The 14,973-nt window shown below is 37.6% G+C and overlaps 4 protein-coding genes and 1 long non-coding RNA gene across 6 annotated transcripts; 2 read left to right on the top strand and 3 right to left on the bottom strand.

Annotated features, from left to right (window-relative positions):
• Window positions 1-754: 754 nt before the first annotated feature.
• LOC106334577 lies at window positions 755-2,718 on the top strand. The gene is made up of 2 exons (XM_013772877.1): window positions 755-1,644; window positions 2,047-2,718. Exons 1-2 carry the CDS (start codon window positions 776-778, stop codon window positions 2,684-2,686), a joined length of 1,509 nt encoding a protein of 502 aa, XP_013628331.1. The 5' UTR covers window positions 755-775; the 3' UTR covers window positions 2,687-2,718.
• Window positions 2,719-2,826: 108 nt separating this feature from the next.
• On the bottom strand, window positions 2,827-5,007 carry LOC106334578 (serine/arginine-rich splicing factor SC35). 2 transcript variants are annotated; one of them, XR_001268640.1, is made up of 9 exons: window positions 4,879-5,007; window positions 4,713-4,791; window positions 4,537-4,616; window positions 4,381-4,447; window positions 4,099-4,221; window positions 3,776-3,973; window positions 3,481-3,694; window positions 3,279-3,395; window positions 2,827-3,085 (listed from the first exon to the last, which is right to left on the bottom strand). XR_001268640.1 is itself a non-coding variant. In XM_013772878.1 (8 exons), the coding sequence occupies exons 1-8, from the start codon at window positions 4,952-4,954 to the stop codon at window positions 3,390-3,392; spliced, it is 843 nt and encodes a 280-aa protein (XP_013628332.1). In that variant the 5' UTR covers window positions 4,955-5,007; the 3' UTR covers window positions 3,131-3,389. The 2 variants fall into 2 exon arrangements, 1 of the variants encoding a protein (XP_013628332.1); XM_013772878.1 differs by lacking the exon at window positions 2,827-3,085 and having other exon boundaries at window positions 3,131-3,395.
• A 2,721-nt stretch (window positions 5,008-7,728) lies between these two features.
• LOC106334136 lies at window positions 7,729-8,447 on the bottom strand. The gene is made up of 3 exons (XR_001268533.1): window positions 8,354-8,447; window positions 8,049-8,110; window positions 7,729-7,960 (listed from the first exon to the last, which is right to left on the bottom strand). It is a non-coding gene; the product is annotated as an uncharacterized LOC106334136 (long non-coding RNA).
• Window positions 8,448-10,613: 2,166 nt separating this feature from the next.
• LOC106328996 (metacaspase-3) lies at window positions 10,614-12,438 on the top strand. Its single transcript, XM_013767555.1, has 5 exons — window positions 10,614-11,129; window positions 11,353-11,683; window positions 11,769-11,886; window positions 11,981-12,154; window positions 12,225-12,438. Exons 1-5 carry the CDS (start codon window positions 10,661-10,663, stop codon window positions 12,282-12,284), a joined length of 1,152 nt encoding a protein of 383 aa, XP_013623009.1. The 5' UTR covers window positions 10,614-10,660; the 3' UTR covers window positions 12,285-12,438.
• Window positions 12,439-12,515: 77 nt separating this feature from the next.
• LOC106328997 (probable nitronate monooxygenase) lies at window positions 12,516-14,563 on the bottom strand. The gene is made up of 6 exons (XM_013767556.1): window positions 14,393-14,563; window positions 14,106-14,318; window positions 13,624-13,719; window positions 13,399-13,544; window positions 13,099-13,318; window positions 12,516-13,017 (listed from the first exon to the last, which is right to left on the bottom strand). The coding sequence occupies exons 1-6, from the start codon at window positions 14,525-14,527 to the stop codon at window positions 12,826-12,828; spliced, it is 1,002 nt and encodes a 333-aa protein (XP_013623010.1). The 5' UTR covers window positions 14,528-14,563; the 3' UTR covers window positions 12,516-12,825.
• Window positions 14,564-14,973: the final 410 nt, after the last annotated feature.

The following is a 14,973-nucleotide window of genomic DNA, read 5'->3' as shown; positions in this document are numbered from 1 at the left end:
GTAATCTTGCAATTGAAGAAAAAGATTATCGAAAAATGTTAAGTTTCCGTATAATTTTTAAAAGCTTCATTAGTTTTTTTTAACACATCAAAAGCTTCATTACTAATAACTGAAATTAACAAGAAAAAAAAAGAATTAACAAAACCAAAAAAAAAGGATATTAGCATTTAGCATCTGGTGAAACTACTTAAGGGTATAACTGGTAAACATATATGGAATTTGTGGAATTTAAAATAAATGGAATGGTAGGAATAGAATACAGTAAAAAATGGAATGAAATTCATTCCATTCTTTCATGATCAAATTTATTATGGAATGATTCTTTTGTATTTTTTGTATTTATTTTTGGAATTAATAGAATGAGTATTCCATTCCATTCATGTCAAATGGTAAATTTTTTTATGGAATTAATGGAATAGGTCATTCCACATCATTCCATTCCAAATATTTACAATCCAGTTGCAGCCTAAGATATTACTATTCTCCCTAAGAATAGAATATTCTCCCAGAGAATAGAATGTGAGACCGTAAAAATAAAATGCTCGAAGTGATAGTTTTGATAATTATTCATGACAAGTATATCCAAACCATCCATAGATGAAATATTCCAACAAAAGTTTATTAGCCTACTTTTAGCAAAATTTAAAGCTTATCACTTCAATTTTGCTTCTTGCCAAAAATCTACACATGAAGCAATATGTTCAAGCCCATGCATCTCTATATATATGTGTGTATGCAAGCAAAACTAATCCACAACAAGAACAACCACAAAATTATGTCCGAGAAGTTCCCTGATGTATTCACATGGATACAAAACATTCCACAAATCACCAAATGGAATACAACTTCTCTTTCCTTTTGTATTTGTCACTCAGCTTCTGATTTCCCAAATTCAACCCTAAATCTTATAGCACAAAGAAACCCTAACCCTAAAATCCCCACTTTCTCCATCATTGTCCAATCCAATAACCATCCTCCTTTGTACCTCTGGACCTCAAAACAAGAACTCAACATCAACTCAAACTCACCAAACCCTTTTGATGAACAAACAATCACCTCTCTCCTCTTTAGTTTTGTTGAATCTATTTTAACTTATACCTCTAATAGTTCCAATTGTTCAACCATCAAAGTCCCTAAGCCTGATCCTTCAATGATCAATGGTCTTAAAGACATCTTCAATACAGTGATCCTCACTCTCTCGTTCCTCGTTTGCGTCTATGAAGCTCCTTTATATCTCCGTGAAAACTGCCTGATCACCCTCAGGAACCATTTGGTAACTTGTCATGCAAGGCAAGCGACCACATCTCTTATGAAGCTTCTAGGGTCTAATTTAGAAGAACAATGGATGAGATCAGTCAATCTAGCAATTACAAATTGGATCATCGAGCGTAAGGATAATCGGAGTAACAAGACCACGACAACTCCTCTGTTCTCTTACGCTTTTTCGACTTATGGACTGTGGAAAGTGCAATTGTATTGTCCTATTGAAGCCATGGAAGTGGAGAGATCGAGCAACCCTACAGCTGATTCGAGATTGTTGTTCTCTCTCAAGTTTAATCAGCTTGAAGGTGTGATGCAATTCAATCATAAAGTTGTAGTTAGAGACAAGTGGATCGATGTGATCGTGAAGATAGACAACATCAGGTACATACTAATTTATTGTCTCAACACTAAAAAATATGGCCTAAAAAGTTTTTGGAAATACGGTCAAATAGCATTACATCAATTTTTTGTTAAAAAAATATCATAAAAATAACATTTATTAAAAGGTTAAAATAAATATAAATATATTAATACAAATTTAGGATTTAGTGATTAAAATTTATGATCTAATATTTAGATGATCAGATTAGGATTTTGGATTTTGGATATCGCGTTTAATGTTTTTGTTGATCGATAAATAATAGTATTTAAGAACTTTTTCTGTTCGAGTGATATATTTGGAAAAAAAAAAACTAAAAATGTATTATTTATGAGATTTGTCCAAAGTTTTTTTAATGAAACATTCGCAACTCCTAAGTGACAAAACCTTTTATGCATGTACAGATATGATGTAATAAAGCTTGTAAACGAGAGACTGATGTCGAGAAAAGGAGCAGGAGAACACGAGAAGCACTTCCCATCAAGGATCTCTCTACAAATAACTCCCACTCTCCAAACCGACTTCATAAGCGTCTCTGTCAGCAAATCATCCAACAACCCTGGACGAGAATTCGAGGTCGAGAGGTCTATAGAAGGCTCGTTCGACCCACCAAACTCTTTAGGCCTAAGAGTAGCTGGACGAGAAGCCTCGACCATGACAATGACCCCATGGAAGTTCGAGCAGTCTGTGCTCGGCTACACGGCCAATTTAAACTGGATCTTGTACGACAGCAGCGTTGGAGGAAGAGAGGTTTTCACGACAAAGCCGTCGAGGTTTTCGATAATGAGCCCGAGGTCTTGGTTTAAGGATAGGTACGCGAGGGCGTATAGGTCATTTACGAGGAGAGGAGGAGTGATATTCGCAGGGGATGAGTATGGAGAGAGCGTGGTGTGGAAGATTGGTAAAGGAGCAATGGGGAGAAGAATGGAATGGGAGATTAAAGGTTCTATTTGGTTGACTTATTGGCCAAATAAGTACAAGACTTTTTACCATGAAACTCGAAGGTTGGAGTTCACGCAGAATCTTCAACTCACCATCAATTAACCACAACGATGATTTTATACGTTACCCTTTCTGATCCCATCTTTGTATTAAATTGAGATTTTTTTCCTTGTTAAACCTTTGATGAAAGAGAAACGTTAGATAAGCTCAAATGAAAGTGGATATACGACCGAAGAGAATGATTAACTTAATTTCATAACTGGATTCAAACACAGGGCAATAGACTAACCCAACCCTTCTTAGTATTGACAAGAAGTGTGAGACAAAGATGCTAACTATATATGGTAGGGCAGGGTGTTGAAACCGGCATCTATCATCAAGCATGACACATCTAACATCGATCAAGACATCAATCATCTACAGTTTCATAGACAGCAGCAACAGCTACAATCTCAACACGGCTGTGCCATCTTCCCAAGTCAATTCTTTTCTCGAACCCGACTAGAAAAATTCAAGACAAGCCATGGAATTAGCAACTTGACAAAAAACAAAAAACAAAGAAGACCACAGTAAATTAAAGATTTAAAATCTCATACAGAATAACCCTTGCACATAGACAACTAAGGAAGTCTCAAGATACTAAACTCGAAAGATAGCAGGAAACAAACACACAGTAGTAGTTCAGAGCACCTACGGAAATTCAACCAATACTACAGAGGATAGAAGTTCCCATGCTTGAAGGATGAAACATCATCAATACAAGCAAAACATGTTTTGATACACTGTCTCCTTCACAATTACGCCGTCATTCCTGCAAGTTATATAACCAAACTCAATTCAGAGATCAACTTTACATTGGTGATCTATATATAAAGCTATGAATGCCTTTAGCCCACCTCCGCATTAGGAGACTGACTACGAGCTGTGTCCCGAGGAGACGGGGACCTATCATTGCTCTTACTCTCAGGAGAGGCCTTTTCCAGGGAAGGACTTCTTGGGCTACGGCTGCGGGAAGCAGGAGTTAGAGACCTCTCTTTGCTTTGCCGTTCAGGAGAGGCTTTTAGTGGGGAGGCACTTCTAGGGCTGGGGCTGCGGCGAGCAGGAGATGCACTACATGACATAAAATCGGGATCAGAATCATTTGTACATTGCGTGGAGCAAAAACATTGAAAACAAAGCTCAAAAAAGGACCTCAAGGAGCAACTGCGACTGCGTCTCTCATCATCATAACGGCCTCTGACTCTGCGTTTGTCATCAGGGCTGGCACTACGAGACCTACTGCGACGGCGATAATCTCTATCCTTGTCATGATGCCTATCACGCCCCCTTTCATTGCTTCTACTTCTGCTCCTCTTCCTGTAGTCTCTTTCCCTGTAATCATCTCGGGACCTGAAATTTATGTAGCTCGGTCAGGATAAAATAATTTGATCAATCAAGTAACGAAAGATAATCAAAGTAATAGTATAATACAACCACGAACTCTCACTAGAGAGTAGATTAGAGAAGAAACTCACCTCCTGCGGGGACTGCGGCTTCTCCTAGGACTACGGCGTCTATACGGGCTACGGCTCCTTCGAGGACTACGGCTTCTTGACCTCCGTGACCTTGGAGGTGGTTCCACAACTCTTCCTTTGGAACTGAAACAATTACATATAAAGTATAAGAAGAACCTTCTACATGTATGAAACACTGAGTTCCACAGTCCAAAAACAAGGAATGGTGAATCACACCAAAATCAAATGGCAATAAGCGTAAGAAACTCTTAATAATCAAATACAAAAAGAAAGAAGCTTCACATCTTCTCCGCATTAGGGCCGTATTTAGCAAACTGAACAGTGATTTCTCTGCCATCAACCTCTCGTCCTGAAACGAAAGACTTAACCTTTCATGAAACTGAACATTTACACACACTCACAAAAGTACAAAAAGGAAAAAGATATTGATAAGTTTACCATCAAGCCTTTCCACAGCTTTGTGAGCTTCATCTTTATACTTATATCGAACAAATGCAAACCCACGCGAATCACCAGTCCTGAATCACATAACAATACTGAGCTGATTCAAATTAAATAGAGACAAGAACGAAACCCTAATTTCTCACTAGAACAGAGAGAGAACGAAATTGGACCTTCGATCTCTGGGGATGAAGACATCCACGACTTTCCCATACTTAGCGAATAGAGGATAAAGATCATCTGCAGTCGTGCCTACACAACAAAAACCCTAAATCTCTCAGAAACCACGATAACCATGAACAGTGTTACAAATAGAGGGAGAGAGAGAGATATTATTACGGAAAGTGATGTTGAGGACGAGAAGAGAGTAGGTGTCGCTGATATCCGGCGGACCTGACCTTCCGAAGTGCGACATGGCTTCACCGCCGGCGGAGAGGGAAGGAGTGAGATTTAGGTTCCTTGTGGCCTGTGAATTAACGAAACCTAAAAGAGACGGGGCTATACTCGGCCCTATAACTTAGGGCTAATTACAACTATGCCCTTCGGTAAGAAAAGTCCAATTGAATCGTACCGGTTTAGCAACGTTTGGTGGTTTAGAATGTTGATTGTATTGAAAGAATTCGAATCAACTCAAAAAAAGATCCATTCTAATGCCATTTTAAATGAACTTGGGGGTTTTCCTGCCTACGCCCGGATTTTTTCCTATAATATTAATTTAGTTTAATTTTTATATTTATTCTATAAATAAACAATATGATATATATTGGAACTGGTTATAGAATTATAAAATTAAATGCAAATTTAAAACTATTTGAAATAATTTCTTGTTTTTATTGAAATTTTATATAGGGTATTAGTAAGATTAATAAAAAGTTAACTAAATTATTAGTTAAGATATATATATTCTTTATCTTGAAATTTTTACTATTCAAAATTTGTTATTTTATTATTGTAAATTATATATCACCTCATGAACAAACATATTAAAATAATTTAAAATTAGTTTAATCTGAATATATTTATTTTTTGATTGAATGATTATATTTATTACCACACTTATTTAAGTTTACGTAAAATAAATTTTAAATTAACAGTTTTTTTAAAAAAAAAATTTTGTTAATGTTTCTTTTGGCTTGAAACCCATTAAATTTATAACTTTTAAGGATACTAGGACATTTATCTTTTTATTTCGTTTGTTCTTCTCCATCTAAGTTGGTGTATTTGCATTATATATATATATATATATATATATATAATTAGTTTGAATAATGTCAGATGGAGAAGAACAAACGAAATAAAAAGATAAATGTCCTAGTATCCTTAAAAGTTATAAATTTAATGGGTTTCAAGCCAAAAGAAACATTAACAAAATTTTTTTTTTAAAAAAACTGTTAATTTAAAATTTATTTTACGTAAACTTAAATAAGTGTGGTAATAAATATAATCATTCAATCAAAAAATAAATATATTCAGATTAAACTAATTACAAACGCTTCTTGTTTTATTTTTATGCTTACTCAAGTATGTTCTTAAGAATGTTAATTAAGTACTAACTAATAGCACTTATAGTCACTCTTGTGTCTTTTGTTTTTTCATAAACCCTCTGCTCAAATCTCGGTCATCCAAACTTTACCTGAAATATGTATATAACACTAAATATTTACTATAGTGGGCATTCATTCATGCTAAAATGAGGAAGGTGACTTCCTTCGTCGTGTTTAAGTATAATTACTCTTTCTTTCTTCTACCACAGTTTAAGCCATGTAAGAAAGGAACTCGGTTGCCTTGGTATAACCAAAATATTATGACTGTAAGTTAAAAACATTTCCATATTTTTAATCAAGATGAATCATGTAGACATAAGATGAATCACAAAATAGGTTGTTTGCCCGCATGTACTTATTAGTTTATGACGGGCATAGCCCCCCCCCCCTCCCTCCCGCGCAAGCGCAGGGTGATGGACATTGTTGTTGTTTTATCTTGAGTTGTTTAGTTTCGATATTTGTATATCAAAAGGGTTGACAGATGGTTATGATCTGGGGGGAGGTGGTATTGTGTTGCTGTTGTGGATGGTTATGAACATGGTTGGTCTTCTTTGTGGTGGGAGATATTTTCGATACGTGTGCATACCCATACGGAGGAATATATTGTATGTTTTTGTGGTAATGTTAATCGTACATGTTTTTGATATTTATTAGACTTTGTCTTATTTATGGACTTGTTAATTGTTGTCTAATTGGGAACGCTTAGAGCACCCACATCAATGAACCCCCTCTTGGAGTTCATCTTTTCAATTTTTTATTATTAAACTTTTTTTCTATTTCTTTTTGATTTAAAAAAAAAAACTAGACCAATCGCGGGCCGCCACGACACGTGGGGCCCGCGCTACAGTGATGAACTTTAGGAGAGAAGGGTTCAGCCCAGAGAGCTTTAGGAGAGAGGGGTTCATGTTTTTGAATTATTTTATTATTTTTTTTCTTGATTTCTATGTGAACTCCCTCCATAAACCCTCAATGCGGGTGCTCTTAGTTCCGTATTTTGATGGGCCGTAGTTAAAAATGGAAAAGGGATGATTGAGGGTCTTTAAGTCCATTCTTAGGAGAACGTAAATGAATAGTTGCTGGTCTTCTTGCCGTCTAGCTTACACGGAAGAGTTTTCTGCTGTGCCTGTTCGAGATTGGCTTATTTTACAGATATTAAAGAGGGTTTCAAGAAAGAATCTAAGCAAAGCCGAACAGAGGCTCAAATCTTTGCGGCCCATTTTTTTTCAAATCCGAACAGAGGCTCAAATAAGCTTGTAAGTAAAACAATGTAGATGTCCATGCTATGTTTAGTTCAGCGGAAGTTTACTTTCTGCACATGTTTTGATGCAGCAAGTTAAAAACATTGTGTTAGACGCATAACACAGACAGTGTAAACAATCAGCAAAACTATTGTCTCTTTTTGTACATTTTAGGTTGACCAATTTCTACGTAAACGCAGGGTACTGATTTTTCTATTGGGACACTTTTTTGTACCTTTTTTGTGTTTCTATTAGTCTACACAATCTTTTTTTATTAAGAGTGACTCTTTTGAAGTTTATAACCATTACGTTGTGCGTTAAATCTAAATCTCAGACAGTTGCGAGCGACAAAAAAAATGTTTAGAAATATCTTATGTGTATAAGTACCACGTTCTTTTTCATTTAATCACAAAATAAAAACATAAATTAATAGTCTAATATATTAAGCCAGTACAGAGCGAAAGTTCAAGCATTGAGAATTATCAATCACAGTGGTCAACACAAATTCTTAACAGAGAAAGTGTGGTTATTTCTGTTCTTCTCCAGTTCTCCTCTTTAGAAGCTCATTTCTTGGTACTTACCAATTGAATGATGCTGCTTCTCTTCCATGCTACTGTCATTTTTGGCCCACTCGACCACCTGTGACGGTAAACAAAGAGTCAATGGATCCAAATTAAGAGGTCTGAGAGAGAGAGAAAGAGAACAGAGTGCAACATAAGAGTCTTACCAAATGGCGTCCGTAGGAATGAGTACTCGACCATGTTTGTTTTTTGCGTTTGACGTTTCTTGCTTTGTCATGAAATCAACAAAATTTTAACTTGAGTATTTTCCAATATTCTTCTTTGGAAGCTATGCATAAACAAAGAAACATGAAGGATTGTGTTTGATGTTTCTGAGGGTAGTAAATCCAACACAACTTCTATTACGACAGAGACCAATGGCATGTCACGTCCCTTTGTAGCTGTTGTGACTTGTAACAGAATAATATTAAACCGACGCATAAGACCTAAACTTCAGCAATTGCATTATTACCTGTTCAATGTCCTGAAAAGCTGTCTTAGCTCTTTTCGGTTGCCTAAACAGCTACAACTTTTACATGTAACTTTGTTGGAATATTATCTCAAGCTTTCCCAACTGTGTCCCTTCGCTTGTGTCCAGAATCTCAACCTGAAAGCATGCTCATCCATAGAAGTTCCCTTAAATTAAAAAGAAATGTGTCTTTGCACTTCATCAAATTCAAGAAACGTGAAATTTCAAAGAGAAACAAAACTATATACTTGCACATCTCTGTAGAGTCGAATTCTACAAAACAATAACTGCTTGAAACTTCTTTCAAATAATTGTCCATGGCTTATTTACATATCCCATAAACCATAAAGATGATAAACAAACATAAAACAAACGAAACCCCAAGCATATGAAGTTAAAAACCTTCAAAATTTTGGTATCAAGCAACAGTAAACAATTTCATGATCAACCCAAGGGTAAAGGATTCCTAAACAATCAAAATTCCGATCCATGATTTTTCATACTCTAACTCAAACATTTATGGTAAGTAAGAGACAAAAAAAAAAGATTTACTGCAATGAGTTTGCCTACATTTTCTGGCCGCTATGCAACCTTCAACGCAGCAGCAGCTGCTGCTCCAGAGGATATTCCCACCTGCCAAATTATCTCATTGATCACATCAAACACCTATGTTTCATAGTTTTATACACTTAGAAAAGAAGGTTATAAAGCAATTGTACCAGCAATCCCTCTTTAAGAGCAAGAAGTTTTACTGTTTCAATGGCTTCCTCACCTGTCCCCTGAATCAAAAAAAGATTGCAAGTCTCAGAAACATTGTTTTACTATTCAAGGAAGTAGATGAATGCGCTTGACATGTTTAAACTTGTGGGACATGAATTTGGGGATTGAAGAATCCAAACCAAAAAAAAAAGCAGAAATAAAAACCCAGAAACTGAAAAAAATTAAGAGTAATCTGAAGTTTTCATGTCTTACAATGCATGCCAATCCAGCGAAATTTCCAGAATTGAATTGAATTGAATCGAACAATCCGCAATTAGAGAAGGAATGATTATGATTTTACCATCGGAAATGGTGACTTTGGAGAGGGAAGCAGAACGTGAATCACGGCTGTTGTGGTCATGCAATTGCTTCCCTATCGTGACGGAGTTCGACGCTGCTTTGCCCTTTCCGTTGACGGTGTGAGACAACAAATGCGACGCTCGATTATCATGAACCTTGTTTATGCATTTCTGATCCACCACCTCCGACTTCGATACACGCGTTCCCCTCTCCTTATACATGATCTAATAATCTATCTCTCCACAGTGACCGGAGAATCGTAAAAAATAAAACAAAACAAAACAAAAAAGCCTAAGAGGAGAGGGGTAAAGATTCTGAATTGCTAGGGTTTCGAAACGGAGCGTCGATTTACAGAGACATGAAACGATAAGGAAAAGAAATTAGGGTTTGGAGAAATGAAGAAGTCAAGGTCGAGTCGGCGAGTATCACGTAAGAGGCTTCGACTTTTTATGGGCTTTCTGGCTCATTCGTATAACACCACGGATTTTAATAAACGCCAAGCCCAATATAGGCAAGACGGAGCTTACGTGGCAAAACCTTGCAACATGATTGGGTGATTTTCTTGTGCGACGTGGACAGGCTATACGAGGCTGATATTCACCTTTTAATACTTGTTTGATTCTGGCTTATATTTCTATACGTCATATGGGGTTTCAACATCACATGTTGTCGGCTTGTAAAGAAAACACATCAAAAGCAAACCAAATCCAAATAAATGAATATTGCACCATTACAACCAATCTGATTTTATGATTCAGCTAGTGTGTTGTTGACTTGACTTTGATTCACTCGTTTTCGCAATGAAATATATGGGGGACATGTGACATGTCCTACCATTGATGTTTCCAATAGTCTCAATCGAACTTGGGTTGTGTTGTGCTTTGATGGTCAAAGTAGGGCCACAATACACCACTCCTCCCTCTTATGGATCCTTCAACTTTCCCATGGGTCAAATCAAAGCCCACTAAACACTTTAGAATATTTCGAAGAAAAAACACAACACAAGTGATTACATTTTTTCAGCAGAATCATATTCGGTCGGTTTAGTATTATATTTGAAATATTTCGTTTGCGAATTGATTCACATAGCAACATGAAAGCATAAGAATAACTACGTGGCCATATCTACCTTCCACAACTCTTTTCAATCGATGGCTACCAATACACCCAAAGAACCTGAAACTTTCTATATAAGAAACCCATCACTCACATGCATTTGACGTAGAACACAAGACAAAACAAACCTCAGTCATGGCTAGCCGGAGAGAAGTACGGTGCCGTTGTGGTAGATGGATGTCGGCTCAACCTGGGGTCAGTTCCATCCAATGCACAACCTGCCATACCGTCACGCAGCTCTCCTCCTCTCTCGTGGACATAGCGCGTGGTGCGAACCGCGTGCTTCAAGGGCTTCAACAGCTACGTAGACAACATAAACAACAGCAACTGCAACCGCAACAACAACAAATAATGGCTCAACCACCACCGAAGAGACAGCATAAACAACAGCAACAACAAATAATTGCTCAACCACCACCACCACCATCGAAGCTGCTCGAGCCTCTTCCTTCCCCATTTGGGAAGAAGAGAGCAGTTATATGCGGCCTGGACTATAAGGGGAAAAGCTATAGCTTGGAAGGTTGCATCAGTGATGCAAAGTCCATGAGAACTTTCTTGGTTAAGCAAATGGGTTTCCCTATTGACTCTATTCTCATGCTCACAGGTTGTTCTTTCTTCCAGTTCTCTACAGTCAAGTTCTTTATTCTTATCCAGATGATGCCAGATCTAAAATTTTAGGGGTTTGAAATATTTCTATGTAAAATTCTATTATTTTTTAAATTTAAGAGCATGTCTACGTAAAAAAACTTTCAAAAAATCGGAGGCCAAAACGAATGTTTTATTAGCTAGTGCCCAGAACCGGCCCTGAGTGTTCGTTGTTGTTGCAGAAGATGAAGCCAGTCCGCAGAGAATACCAACGAAGAAAAACATTAGAAAGGCGATGAGATGGTTGGTTGAAGGGAACAGAGCAAGGGACTCACTTGTGTTCCATTACTCTGGTCATGGATCTCAGCAGAAAGATTACAATGGAGATGAAGTCGATGGTCAAGATGAAGCTTTGGCCCCTTTAGACCATGAGACAGAAGGAAAAATCATCGATGACGAGATTAATAAGACACTCGTGAGGCCGCTCGTCCATGGAGCTAAGCTTCACGCTGTCATTGACGCATGTAACAGCGGCACTGTCCTTGATTTACCATCCGTTTGCAGGATGGAGAGGTACACTAAAAAAACAACTTTCTGCTCAATTCTACTCGACTGAATCCGAGAATAATCCTTTGTGTGTGTGTGTGTGAAAAATAAGGAATGGTTTTTATGAATGGGAACATCAAGCATCAGGGAGAACTTACAAAGGAACAAATGGTGGAACAGCTATATGTTTCAGTGCTTGTGATGATCATGAAGCCAGTGGTTACACTCCTGTATATTTAAAGAAACTTTTATAATCTCATTACCATACATGATACAATACCTCTCTCTCTGTATGGTTTACATGTATCATCGCATTGTTGCTAGGTCTTTACAGGAAAGAACGCAGGAGCCATGACTTATAGCTTCATAAAGGCGGTGAAGACAGCTGGACCAGCACCAACGTACGGTCTCCTGCTTAACCTCATGTGTTCTGCGATACGAGAAGCCCAGTCTCGCCTCGCCAATGATGAGAACTACACAAGCCCTGAAGAGACCGCGGTATGTAATTAAAACTTGTAGTGTCAGAGACTTTGCATTATTCTGAATGACTGAACATTTTCCTTTTCAGGAGCCACTTCTAACATCATCAGAGGAATTCGACATATATGCTACAAAGTTTGTGCTCTGATGAAGGCTGTCACCTATTCTGCAAATAACTACTACGCAAACATCTTCTTTATCTATGTGTATAAATCAAATCATGTAATGATATGTCTGTAGCATACTTGTGAAAGCTTCAACAAAGTCTCTTCTTTTAAATAAGTAATAAAGCTACGAAACTATTGAGGTTCCCATGATTAGTTATAGAAACTGAATATGAAATGAAGATGTGTGAAGAAGACTGTAATAGCTGTATATGGGTTGTACAAGGAAGTACATAGCAAGAACACTATATTTCTATCGACAGCAAACAACACAGGATATCCAGAAGGGTTAAGGGGCGGATGCTGAGTTATTATTAGATGGGGGCACACCATTTTATTTCATTACGTCTAGTAGTAGGATTAAGGAGCATTTCTTAAATTAAAAGTAATTACTGCAGAAAAATAAAATTTAGTTGGGGGCATGTGACCCCATTCCTCATCACTTGCTTCCGCCACTTATTATACTAAGAAGATTCCAAAAGCAGTAAAGTTTTTGTTCTCTCACGATATGATGCTGCAACTGCATCAGGTAGCATTTTTGAACTTTTTGAGAATCAGAAGCTGAGCTTCTTCCACAAGACTTTTCACTACCTCTCCAGCCGGTAAAATCTCTTTGATGAGGCCTACGCTTTGGCCTGCATACATCGCCATGCTCTCTAAGTCACCCGTTGTTGTCATGTTGGGTACAGTTCCTGCAAATCGTCTTATCTCCTTTTCCTGTAGTGACATTCCCTTTGTTTCATCAGTGCAAAGACCACAGAGGGAGGTAAAGGAAACCTTATTAAAAATTAAACTTACGACGCCATGAATTGTGGAACGTCCAATAATAGGTTGGTCGAGTTCATTCTCATCGGAAGGAAGAGATCTCCAGTCATCAAAGAAAGGCGTCTCCAGAACACGTTGTGGTGCCCCAGGCCACCTTGCTCGTCCGAAGATATCTGTGTATTCGGTTTTCTCATATTCGATCAACTTCCTTTTGTATATTGGGTGTGCGTAGCTCTCATGCGTCGCCACAAACCTGAAACAAATCATGTAACTCATATAAGCTTGTCAAACTTGTGAAAAAACAAGTGGAAAAAGAAGAACACACACACACACCTTGTGCCTAGGCAGACACCTTGAGCACCAAGTGACAAAGCTGCAACATAACCACGTGCATCAACAATCCCTCCAGCAGCGATAACCGGAATATCGCATTCCCCAACCAGATCAACTACTCTTGGCAACAATGAAAAGAGACCATCCTGGAAGAAAAGAAAAAATGATGATAATATCAAACATTTAAAATAAGAGCTATGCAACACTACAAAGAACTGGGCTTACCTTCCCTCTAACATGCCCTCCTGCTTCAAGCCCTTGAACAATAATCGCGTCTACTCCTACATCAACAGCCTTTCTAGCTTCTTCAACACTCCCCACCTTAAAATTCGGTAGTAAACAAACGCGAATTAACTTAAAAAGAAAATAAATAAATAAATAAATTAGCAAAAAGGCGAATAATCGATTGATTATGTGAATTAATAAATTTTGCAATCCTTTACCCGTATTCAAAACCCCATTTTTTTCCTCGTAGAAAAACATAATAAATTAACTTGAGGTACTTTTCTAAATCTTTAATAGTATATACTGTACCAATCCCTCCCTCCCCCTAGATGCTGACCTTTGATCAAAAATGTTGATATTTTACTGGTGCACAGAGATTTAATATACTTTCAGAAATTAACAAAATGTAATTAAGGATCAGACTTGTTGATACATACATCAAGAAACCAAAACTCTTTACATGAATCTCTACACTTTTTTACCTGAGGAACAACTTTGACTCCAGCACTATGAGCATCATCAACAAGCTCCTTAGAACATTCACCCCAGTAAAGCTGCAACACAGCAACCTTCTCTTCCAAGATCGTCTTCACGTTGAGCTCATGAGGAAACGCAAGAACAACACCGATCCCGAATGGTTTATCAGTCAATGTCCTCGTCTTCCTTATCATCTCTCTCACGTGATCAGGGCACTCCTGATTACAATTCACAATCAAAACAAAACATTATAGTAATCAGTAAGCCATGGAAATAAAATTTAATCAATTACCCAATCAGGACATCGGAGAAGACCGATCCCCCCGGCGTTAGCGACGGCGGCTACAAGCTCCGGACCGGAGATATCAGGTCCTAACGGCGCCTGAACTATCCCGTGTTCGAAACCGAGAATACCTTTCAGAGCCATAGTCTTTTCACTTCCTCTGCTTGCTTGTGTGATCTTTATCTTCGTCTCTTTATATAGAAAAGACAGAGTCGTAATCCAAATTGCCTTTTGCTCTCGATTATTTTAATAGTTTTTATCGTAAGGGATGACGAATACGTTTCGAAGCTTTTGACTTTTGTCATCACTCCATCGATAGTTTATCACTCTCAAAATCAAGTGATCGTCTTCTTCCTCGTGCTTTACATTTACCAGAACAACTGATACCTGGCGGGAACTCATACTGGGCTTTTGATTAAATTATTTGGGCTTGTATCGAAAAGGCCCATTACGTTTCTCAAATAGAACCTAGCTGTACCGGATCGATACCAAAATCAATTCGAATGATATACAAATCTGGTTTATGTTTTTAATAGTCAAATTTCGACATCTATCGATATAAATTAGACGGTAGACGATGGATTTATTTT

The sequence above is a fragment of the Brassica oleracea genome, chromosome C3 (genome assembly GCF_000695525.1).
Source record: "Brassica oleracea var. oleracea cultivar TO1000 chromosome C3, BOL, whole genome shotgun sequence".
NCBI lineage: Eukaryota > Viridiplantae > Streptophyta > Magnoliopsida > Brassicales > Brassicaceae > Brassica > Brassica oleracea.
The sequence above is the reverse complement of the archived record's forward strand: the minus strand, read 5'-3'. Positions and strand labels throughout refer to the sequence as shown.